Here is a 12155-nt window from a genome sequence, read left to right on the forward strand (position 1 = left end):
CCAAGTTTTTAGTTTTTAGCCAGTCTGTACCTGACTCCTACCTGTCAATATGTCATGGAACTTTTATAGTGTAAACAGTAATTGATTTATGTCATGGAATGCCCCAAGTTTCAGATCCTGTTAACATCAATCTGTGTCTGTTTCAAACTGGAGCTATCAACTGATCTTAGTGCCCAGTAAATATGGGTTTACCAGTATTGGAGCGACTCCAAGTACTGATTCCCCCTGACCCTTTGTCCCACCCTAAACTTTAAAGTCCATGAAGTTCAAAACAGCAGAAACCTGGGGAGTAATCATTGAAACTGTAAAAGCTTCCAGCGTTGCAGGTCAAATTAGCACAGTTCATGGTCTACAGGTCGGTGTTTGGGGCACTACACTTGTGATTCTTCACAACCTATTACTGTAGATCAATACCATTTCAGCCATTTCCAACCTTTGCAAAGATCTCAAGAGCTGTACCCGATGCTAGTGAAAGTTATTCCTTTGGTTGGCATGTCAGTATTAATCAGTAATGTCTTCTTGAGCACCCGCAGGCTATATCTTGTTGAAGTGTGATGCGAATGCCCCAAAGCACTGTCTCTAGGATCAGGAACCATACCCATCATTCTACATGAGCTGAGCTGAATTTGAATATGCTGCCAATGTCTGTGTTTGAGTGGAGGCCAAGTACTTTGCCATACTGTGGCAGACAAGCTACAGGATCTGGTGGAGCCTTTCAGCTTGGCCCTATGGATGCTTGAATAGTCAATTCCCAGTCGAGTTAATTTTACTTTAATCTGGCGAGCTATGTAAAGTATTGGGTAACAACTTTCTCCAGCAACATCCCACAGCCACAGTAGTCCAAGTGATTTCTAGCTTAGAAATAGGAGAACAAAGGCTATAAACAGACTCTTATTTAGATCCCCACACTTAAATGAAATGGAAAGGAATCTTGACTTGGATAAAATCTCCAGTCCCTTCAGGGACTGGAGCACATAATCTAGGCTGATGCTTCAACACAGCATTGAATGAATGCTGTACACTCTGAGGTGACATCTTTTGGATAAAGTATTATGTCAATGCTCAACAATTAACAAGATTCTTGTTCAAGATTCAGTGGTGCAGTTCATTCAAAGAACAGAAGTTCAGGCCTAATGTCCTGGTCAATTACCTCCCTTAAATAAAAATTGTACCAATAAATGGGTCAAGATTGATGCTGCTGTTTTCAGTGTCTTAGTTCTCAACAAAACCATGAATATGTCTCTCTCACCCCAGCCATTCACCTGGTACAGCGCCCCCCCTCCCCTCGATTTGCTGCTGTCCAAAAGATGCAGTGTTTAAAGGTTATCATTGATAACTGGTTTAGCCATTTATTGTCAGAACTGAATGACCACTTAAAACACCGTCAGGTCTTGCTATTGCCTGCTAAATCATTCCGAGATCATCCTAGTTCCTGTGAAGCCTGTTGGGATGGCCATTACTTTTAAGGCTCTAAATATACACAGTATAAGTTGATGTTTAGAGTCCCCAGGCCTGACATATGATTGCTCCATCAGGCACTCTCGGATATTGTCAGTTTTCTAAAGTTGCCTCTTATTCCTTAACCTGTAACTTGCACATTCAGGATCAGCAATGGACTTTTTTGGTAAGCAATTGCAAATGTTGTGTTAACTGTGTTCTGACCTGTAATGACTTCATAGTGGATCCAGCACAACTTGACACACAGTAACATAGCACAACTAGGAAAAGTTAAACACTTGGTGAGCTAGATGTTACAAACTCCAGTCAGAACCTAATTTGGTTATTTATTTCTTTGAAAAGGCTTGTGCGGATCATTTTTGGAACTATTCCTCAGATAGAAAGTGTCCAAGAAAGCTGGCGTTTTGAAAGCATTGAATACCCTGAAAGGTTAACTTTATCTGGAATAATGGGTTGCATGCTTTTCAAGCAAGGTAGTTCTCCCTAAAAGACTTTGTATTGATAGTGTGCTGTCAGGCTCATGCATGATACACCTCCTGTTAAAAGCACGGTTCAGGAGAGTTTCTAACTGCATCCATGCCATGGGGTGTGTTGCCGAACAGACCTATGGGTGCAGGTGCATAGTTTCTTGAAAGTGGAATCGCAGGTAGGCAGGGTGGTGAAGGTGATGTTTGGCACACTTGCCTTCATTGGTGAGAACATTGTGTGTAGGAGTTGGGAGGTCATGTTGCAGCAGGACATTGTTAAGGCCACTTCTGTAGGAAGGACGTTGTTGAACTTGAGAAAATGCAGAAAAGATTTACAAGGATGTTGCCAGGACTGAAGGGAGTGCCTGGGGCTGGGGCTTGTTTCCCTAGGGTGTCGGAGGCTGTGGGGTGACTTTATAGAAATTTATAAAATCATGAGGGGCATGGATAGTGTGAATAGCCAAGGTCTTTCTCCTTGGGTGGGTCAGTCCAAAACTAGAGGGCATAGTTTTAAAGTGAGAGGGGAAAGATTTAAAAAAGACCTGAGGGGTAACTTTTTCGTGCGGAGGGTGGTGCGTCTATGGAAGGAGCTGCCAGAGAAGTGGTGGAGATGAGTACAGTTACAGCATTTAAAAGGCATCTGGATGGGTACATGAATAGGAAGTGTTTAGAGAGATATGCTGGCAAATGGGTCTAGGTCAGATTGGGATGTCTGGTTGGCACAGACGAGTTGGCTGAAGGGTCTGTTTCCATGCTGTATCTCAATGACATTAGAGGTGGAATAACATCTAGTGCTGTGTCCACCAGTAAATAGGAAGAAGTGATAGTTGCAGCAAGAACTAGTTTTCTGGCATCCCAGCATTGACAAAAATGTATTGCCAGGTGTAGTTCTTGCTGTCTCATCTCTAATTATTGATTTAAGTCTTATAAGTTGGACTTCTTGTGAACCATTGAACAAATGGCTTCATTGTCATAAATTTTAACTGGGAATAGGTTATTCTAAAGTGATGTTGAATGTGAAAGCTTCTGTGACATTACACAGAATGTTGCCAAGTGCAAACACAGAATAGCTTTTCAGATTAGATTAAACAGATATGTTGCTTGCAATTCAGTTTGGTGGTACAAGCTCTTATTTTGACTCAAACATGCATTTACAAAGTAACACAGATATCCCTTTTATGTCAGTGAGCTACTTCCAGCAAACAGCGAGGATTATCTCTTTTGTGAAATTTTGTTTGCTAATTGCGTTGAAGAAATACGCAACTTATCATAGGTATCTGGAAGATAAAGTTCGGTTTCAATTCTGCTGACATCCATGACATTTCTTGGTGCGCTTTCTGCTGACGTCAGATTTGTTCAACTGAGATGTTGCCCCTGCCTTTGTCTGTTTGTTCTGTACTTATTCAGGCTTGTACAGGAAGCATTGAGGACCTAAAATAAACATTATTGTTGAAAAATACCCTAGTGAATCACTGTATTCGTTATAAATAGAACAATCTTAACAGAAAGTTAAGTGTCGTGCACAGGAAAACCAAAAGCATTTGGTTTGGACAACCATTAGACTTCATCTCCTTTTAAGAAAAAATGAGGCTTCATCAGAGGCTGCATCGATGATGTTATCCAGCAGGGTAATGAAACGTCTGCGGAAAAACAACAAACCAGCTCGGTGAGCCAACCAACCACAACGTCTACAACCTGAGCTACAAATCGACTCTAAAATCTTACAAGTAAGTATCCTCCCTTTGCTTAGAGGTTCATTGTACCTCTACCCAGCCTTTCATCATTCCTTTCTATTTGTTTTCTCCTCTGCGAGGGCATCACCATGGTCAGGGTGGCACGTGCTGATATTTTTCACTGAGATTCAACATGTCATGCCTAATTATACAGTCCTGTCCATAGCTTGGGGTTGCTGAGACCTGCAAAACTGCCAGGTCTCTGTGCTCCTCCAACTCTAGATCTAGTCGTAGATACCTGATTTGTATCGCTCTGGTGTTAATGGATTTGGCTTTCGCAGTGTTGAAAGTTCAAATTCTCTCCTTAAACCTTTTCACCGTTCTATCTCTCCTTCTTTAAGTCACTTCTTAAATCATGCTTCTTTGACAACTTTCAGCCAAATGTCTTAACATCTCTTTAAGGGGATTTCTGCAAAATCTCATCCAAATGCTTTTTGTTAAGTCTGTTTTTTTGGCTGCAAGAAAGAAGCTAAATAAATGCAAATCGATAAATGCAAAATGTATAACTAATTTCATACATGGCTTAGTACTGCAGTGTGTGCTTTCTACATTCACAAAGATATCAAAGTCATGAGCACTTTTGAAATGAAAGCTTCCTTCAGTACTAACTCAAAAGAGAATATCTATTAGGGTTCATTACATTGAAGTTATTGTTTAACTGGGACTGATGGAGACACACAATGTACTTGCGATAGCTAAGTCACTCAAATCTTTGTCTTGTTGTGTTAGGTGTGTATGGATTATGACTCGATGAAAATAAAAAGATTACATTCATTATCCCAATAGCTGTAATTAATCACATCACCAGTGACCCATATATAGAAGCATCCTGTCATGATACATCATAGATTGGTATGATAACTGCTCTGCACAAGGGACCGCAAGAAATTACAGAGAGTTGTGAGCGCAGCCCAGTCCATCATGAAAACCAACCTTCCTTCTGTTGACTCTGTCTATACTTCCTGCTGCCTCGGGGAAAGCAACCATCATAATCAAAGATCCTTCCCATCCCGGTTACATTCTCTTCCACCCTCTTTCATCGGACAGAAGGTATAAAAGTTTAAAAATGCGTACCGGGGGTTTGAGAACAGCTTCTTCCCCGATGTTATCAGACTTATGAATGGGCCTCTCATATATTGGAATTGATCTTTCTCTGCACCTTCTGTGTATCTGTAGCACTATATTCTGCATTCTGTTCTACTACCCTGATGTATGATTTGTCTGGTTAGCAGCAAAATAATACTTTTCACTGTATCTTGGTACGTATGACAATAATAAATCAAACCAAGTCAAATCAAAACAAACTAAGGATTTGTCTGCAGTAATGCAAAGTCAATGCATATTTTGGTTTGGCTTTTGTCTCAGCGTTTTGGACTTGGCTCCAATGTTAATTGTATCGTCATGCTTCAGTAAGTTTTGAGTGGGAGAAAGAGAGAATGCCCCGTTTTCACCTCCTGGTATGTTCTGTGGTAGCAGAAACTGTGTTGGTGTCTGTGAAAGAAGTTCTATTTTGGTTCTGTTTCTTGGAATGAGAGAAGGTGCCTGCAGCATCTAGAACCACTGGATGGTGTGACACAGCACTAATTGCATAAATGCTTTGTTTATTGCTCTTTATTGCCACCTGAATATTCATTTATGCTTCAGGCTAAAAGCATTAGTCAGCAAGAATTGAAGCTTCACAACTGAACTGACCCCATTGACTAAAACTATGGCTGTAAAGGTGCCAAACTGCAGAAAAGATCTATCAGTTCTGAAATTTTCAATTGAAGTATCAAACCTCACCTCAGAGAGAATTCCAGACTTCTAACAGAATTTATGAAACAAAGTAAGCTCCTGATATTGTTCTTGAATGGCTTAGCTGTAATCTTTAGGTTTTGTCCACTCTCTTTCCCTGTCTAATGAGCAACCAGAACAAATGTTTATCTCAGTTTACACTATGAAATCTTTTAATTGTCTTGAGCGGATTAATTGTATGGCACACTAATCTTCTTTGTTCAAGGGAATACAACTTGTCCTTATAAGTTAAACATTTTAAATGCAGAATAATTTTGAGTCTACAATGTATCCTCTCAAAGGCTAAAATATCATTCTTGAAGTGAGATACCCAGAACAAACTTCAAAAAAATAGGATTTGCCAGAGCTTTGTATAAATATAATTTGTTCTCTCATTTCCCATTCTTCCATCACTAGTTCTGTAAATGTAATATTTGTAATTGTTGACTTCCAGAAGCCTTTTAACCATGTTATTAGTGGCAAGTACTATATGATGATATTGTACATGTTGTATCTGTGAGCCAAGCTAACAATTGCTTGTATTTCTTATTGTACAAATTCCCAAGGATAAATCCAAGAACTCAGTTTACATGTTAAGTAACCAGTGTCCATCTGTTCTTGTTGAGCTTTTGAAAGGTGTTAAATATTTAGACACTGTTAGATGATGTTACTTTCAAGGTTACGAAGACTGTTTATGCACTTGCTGTTTATTGCATGGCTATGTGGACTTTAAGTGACCTGAAACTCAATGCATTCTAAGAATATCCCCATGCCTGAACACAACTTAAATCATTCCTAAGGTGATTTCTATATTGATGCACCAAAGTTTGAAGGCCTCAGTCTCCTTATTTGGAACTTTAAAGTTCACATTCCTATATCCTATTTAGCACTGCAATCATCAGCATAGAGCTGCAGGCTTAAGAAGGCACATATGCTTCATTAGAGAGCTAGGTAGATTTAGTAATGTTACTCAAGAAAATGTACACCAGTCACATTGTCTCAGAGAAGTGAAATTTGGGTTTGTGTCAATAATTCTATGTGAAGATTCCCTAATCTCTGCAGAGTCACTGACAGCAACATTAAACTTGTACCTTATCCTGAGGAGCTTTGTGGAGGAGAGGCAGATACTAAGCAACCAACAAAGAGTTAGGAAAGGGACTGAAACCTAATTTCAAGAGTTTCCAAAGTAGGAGGAAATCCTAACAAAAGAGACAATTCCAAAATATGTTGGGGAAGATTTTCAATGTAGGAAAGGGCTGACGCCGGTGAGGATTTTTGTTCTGTGTGTTGGAGAACAAGGGGCTGCTGGAGGTATGCGAGGGAAATAGGAAAGCAAACGTAGTGCTAATGTGGGTGCCTGAATTTTGCAAATGTTAGTGTCTCTGTAGGATATGATTATTGTGGAGGTCTGCATCTTTGCCTTGCCCTATGCTCGCAGAATGGTGCCCTTAAAGTTCTCTGTCGCAAGGATTTCCAAAGAGACAACCCTCTGAGAGAAGAAATTCCTCCCTATCTAGTTTTATATTGGCACCCCTTTATTCTGAGACTAGGCCCTCTGGTCCTCGAGTCTCCTACGAGGGTAAACATGCTTTCAGAGACATCCTCCCTGTCAAGCCCATTAAGAATCCTATATGTTTAAATGAGATCACTTTTCATTTTTATAAGCTTATGTTTAACTCCCAACCTGTTTATCCTTTGCTCATAAGGTAATCCCTCCACACTAGGGATCATACTAGTGAACCTTCTGTAAACTGCCTCCAATGAAATAATGTCTTAAATAAGGGGACCAAACCTGCTCACAGTATTGTAGGTGTGGTCTCACCAGCAACTTGAATGGTTGCAGTAACACTTCCCTGTTCTTATACTCCCACCTCCTTGAAAGAATGGCCAACATTCCATTAACCTTCCTGATTACCTGCCTCACCTATGTGCTACCTTTCTGTGTTTCGTGCACAAGTACCCCCAAGTCCCTTTGTGTTGCAGCTTTTCTCTATTTAAATAATATTTTATTTTGTTCTCCCTTTTTGAACAACTTCTCATTTTCCCACATTATACTCCATTTGCCAATTTTTTGCCCACTCACTTTACCTATCAATATCTCTCTGTGAAATGTTTGTATCTGTCTCACAACCTACCCTGCCAAAATTGTCAAGATTGTACTTTTCTAGCTGCATCAGCATCGATGGTGTACCTCTCTATAAACTATGGCTTCACTGTTGACATATTCTCTGTCCCACTTCAAACTATTCATAAACCTGACCTCTGGTAGACTGGTAGAGCCATAGTTCCCTGACTTGGAGAGGCTCCTTTTCCATTTTTGATTCACAAAGGCCCTTGTTCACAAGTGATAGTCAAGTTGATTTCAAAGGACTCTGATGGCTCATTGGGTTTCTCCAGCTCAAATCTGAGTTTTGCAGTCCATCTGAAGAAGGTACTGATTCGTAGAAATTACATGTAGTCATATGCAGGACTCTGTCCTTTGCTCACTTTCTGGCTTTTTCAACTAAACGAAAGTTTTGGGAGTAACTATTCGCTGGTGCAATCTCCATGGCAGTGCCTTGACCAATAATAGTTGACTTGCTCGGCTTTAATTTAAATAGAGATTTGGGGTTAACTACCCCCTGGCCCAGTCTCCATGGCGGCACCGCAACTAATCCGAGTTCACTTACCAACCAGTCTGCACCCTCTGAAGTATAAATTGCTGTTCCCTTCATGATCGGTGTTCTTCCAATTCTGTCCTGATGGCTGCAAGATGACAACAAGTATCAACATCATTGTTATGTCTCTGTTATCAGTAATCATAATTAAGGTCTCATGTAACTTATATTTGTGCCTTTTTGCATATGTTATTACTTTAAAGGACATACCAGCTTAAAAACTCGTTTAGGAGAAGCAATGGCTTAGTGGTGTTATCACTGGACTGTTAATCCAGAGACTCAGATAATGTTCTGGGGACCCGTGTTCGAATCACCCCACATGAGATGGTGGATGTGAGTTCAAATGAAAAGAAAATCTGGAATTAAAAGGCTGATGATGAGCATGATTCCATTGTTGATAGTCACAAAACTCCGTCTGGTTCACTAATGTCCTTAGGGATGGAAATTACCATCCTTACCTGGTCTGGCCTACATGTGACTCCAGACCCAGTGAAACGTTGTTTACTCTTAATTGCCCTTTGGGCAATTAGAGAAGGGCATTTAGTCAGCAATGCACTCATCCTGTGAATGAATTTTTTAAAAAGTTTGTACGTTGAACCTTCCTGATCTGTGACAGTCGATAATGATTCTAATACAATTAGAAAAGGAGTTGACTTTGTCCTTGTCATCAGGAAACGTCGTTCTTGAAAAGTTTTCCAAGTACACTTGATGCAGTGCTAATCTGACGAAGCCGAAGGAAGCTGCTTATGCCAAAGCTTGAAGACCGTGAACAAACAAAATTGTAATCCAAGGAATGAACTTCCCACAACATTAGCAGTGGCCTCCCTTTCCTCACTACTCAAGTGGTTGTTGATGTTAGTGTGGATGTTGACAAAGATGGTAACTGGCTGGTTTCTGGGCGTTGGCTGAATTAACTCAGATTGAAAACACCATAACCTTTCCTGTCCAGATTCTGGCTGTGACTAAAGCAACCTTGTATAAACAGTGGTATTAATAGCACAGCATGCAGGCTGCTGCTTATAAAGACCTGTTTATAAATTATATGTTGAAGGAGGCAGTTAAACCACACATGCCCATCACGACCAGTTACTTTGAAAAACACTTTTAGAATGACATGAGGTATTGAATTGCTATATATTAACTGTCACCTACTCCATTTATTTCCTCACTATTTGGTTGAGGCCTGCAACCATAGTCTGAGAAATGTACATGACAGACTGAGGTGACTGTCAGATGTTTGTAACTCATTACACAATGGACACCACACTCGCTCATACTACGATAACCAGCTGCCAACTGGAGGCTAGCCACTTTTCACCAAGATGGGTGTAAAAGAAATTCTGAGATAAATAGTTTAAAATTTCTACTTTAATAAAGGTCTTCAAGGTGCTAATATGATCTTGGCTCCTAATTTTTATTGGTTTGTGGCCTTTTATCTGGCAAAGGACACATTCATCAGATTCCTAACTACTACAACATTTACTCTAGCTGCATATGGAACCCACTTAAGCCAGTTTATCGAATCTAGCCCCTCTATTTTCTTGTTGCACAGCAATATTGGATCAGAAAGTTACCAGAATTAGAATTAAATATTTAGAACAATTAATTCATTCAAAACCCTATGCTAAACATCCCAAATTTTATTTGCATCAATTTGTGTTATTTGAGTCCTGTGTGAATGGAGAAGAATTAACTTGGCTACAAGTGAATGAGGAGTGTTCCCACCCTAAGAGTGTAGGTGAATAAGGAATAAACCCATCCTGAGAGTGCAAGTGAAGAAGGAATGTATCCATCGTGAGAACATTAGGATATACCAATGTTTTCACAGGTACCCAATATTACAGTGTTTCCTTCATGTGGTTGTTTAGGCACTGATAGCTTGTGCGTTTACTATGCCACCTGAGGGCGCCCAGTAAGTAAAGTATCTACACCAGAAAACCACACTGCTGCCTTCTATCTCAATGGATGGTTCTTGACCTTGGCGTTTTCCAGTATTTTCCATTTTACTTTTGAATTTCCAACATGACTACTGTGTGCTTTTTTTTATTCATGTAAAAGTGTCATCGTATGCTGTAAAAATACAGATATTCATTCATTCATAATCACTTTCTCAAAGAATTAGACTGGAAAAGTGAGTTCCAATGCTGTCTGTACTACTACAGCAATTGGATAGTATTTACAAATTGAGAAATTACCTCAAAGTTGGTGCCCTTAAATTGAAGGAGGATGTTATGAATAGGTAAGAATCTTTAATGTTTGGACAATTCACAAATCAAAATGTGAAATCTTATAATAGATTGTCGATAATGGGGTGTTTGTACAGCTGAATTTAGCTTGTTTAAATGCTAAGGTTATTTCTATCCAATTTAGCTTGTTCAAATGCTGATGTTTCTGTCTAGGTGTTGTATTGGTGTGTTTCGAAGGAGGGCGCGATGGTTACATTAACCTAGTTGCATACCCATATGTGGAAAGTGAAAATTTAGAGCAAGATGAGGCTCAAGAAAGGGAGCAACCTCGCAGGAAACATTCACGGAGAAGCCTTTATCGCTCAACTAGTGGCACAGAGAACCTGATCCCGAAGGATGATTCTGACATCGCAGAGAGGTAGGCGGAAGGTTTCAGCTGTGGGTATACGTGGTCAGAGTGAATAGTATTCATACCCCTGTGAAGGGGAGCAGTTATAATAATAGTTTCCTAGATGAAAATACTTGGGAATCTTGCAATCGAAATCTGTAACCCCTTCTAGTTCCACAAACCTTTGGGAGCACCATATCCAATTCTGGCCTGTCATGCATTTTTGATTTATTTGGTTTTAGCAATGGTGGCTGTGACTTCAGCCACTTTGGCACCAAGAAATGGAATTTGCTTTTGCTATCTCTCTGCCACTGTCCTCCTTTTATAACACCCCTTAAAACCAACTGTTGACCAAGCATTTCGGCACTTATCCAAGAATATCCTTACATGACTGGGTGTCACATTTTCATTTGCTAACACTCCTGGAAAGCAACTTGGGGGATTTTACTACTTTTAACACAATATGTGACTGCAGGTTGTTGTCTTGCTGTGTATCCTTGAACATTGAATCTCCGGTCTTAATAACTTCACTTCATTGGGAAAATTGTGATGGAGTCAACTGCAGCAAGTAAGTAATATTGCGATAGACCAAAGGACCGTAAGGCTGCTTCTCATTAGAGTGGTGGTAATTTAACCTGAGGGTCACCACACCTCGGGTGAAGGGGGAGGTCGAGAAGGAGAGCCTTTGTGGTAACCTCGTTTGGTGCAGGAATTGAACCCAGGCTGTTGGTGTGATTCTACATCACAAACTAGCTGTTCAGACAACTGAGCTAACCAACCCCATCAACAGAGTAAATAGGGTAGCGAGTGCTGAAGGGGGTATGGTAGGAATTTCAGAAGGCAGAGCGTCCTCGGGAACAAATTAAAGGAGATATACCATGACAGCATCTCCTGGCGGGAGTAGCTACAAGTAGTGGTGACAGAATGAAAACAGGAGGGGTCTAGGGAAGGAATTTAAAATAAAAAGTAATACGTGGTTACATATTGACATCCAGATAGAGATGCGAGCAGGAAATTCAGAGGAGTCAATAGAAAGCTGTTCAGAGTTAAAGCATGATGAGATAAAGTTTCTGTTAAGAAGGGTCGAATCAATATGGACTATCAGCATTGTCCAGGTTTGGAGGGGCAGGTGTTAGAATCGGAAACTATTTGAAGGGGAGAGTATTGGAGGATGCATTGTTGAAGTAGATGTCTTGGAAACGAAGGTCCAGGAGATATCAAAATTGGTTGCATGGCAGCGCAAGAGTGAAATTGAAGGTCACAATATGATGTAGAAGTAGTGAACAACTACACTTCTGCTCAGGACTGTGAATTTATGATCAGGAGTTGAGTTCTGGACAGTGATCAAATAAAACTAAAGAGCAGGAAAAATTTTTTTCTTGACACAAATAACTGATAATGAAATCCTTGTAGGACCAATAGCATATGCTGAATGTGAAGAAACAGACTGTAATGATGAGCTATAGACTAAACAAAGAGACACATTAACTGCG

At 40.1% G+C, this 12155-nt stretch overlaps 1 protein-coding gene across 2 annotated transcripts in view; it reads left to right on the top strand.

Moving 5' to 3' along the window:
• ip6k1 (inositol hexakisphosphate kinase 1) overlaps positions 1-12155 on the top strand; it is a 71292-nt gene that overhangs the window by 31942 nt on the left and 27195 nt on the right. The window contains exon 3 of one of the 2 annotated variants that reach the window (XM_048606357.1): positions 10488-10692. In XM_048606357.1, coding sequence (XP_048462314.1) covers positions 10488-10692 — 205 coding nt within the window. Of the gene's footprint in view, positions 1-10487; positions 10693-12155 lie in introns of those variants that run through there. The other variant, XM_048606358.1, reaches the window with a different exon arrangement.

Source organism: Rhincodon typus, chromosome 16 (assembly GCF_021869965.1).
Source record: "Rhincodon typus isolate 14 chromosome 16, sRhiTyp1.1, whole genome shotgun sequence".
In the NCBI taxonomy this organism is placed as follows: Eukaryota; Metazoa; Chordata; class Chondrichthyes; order Orectolobiformes; family Rhincodontidae; genus Rhincodon; species Rhincodon typus.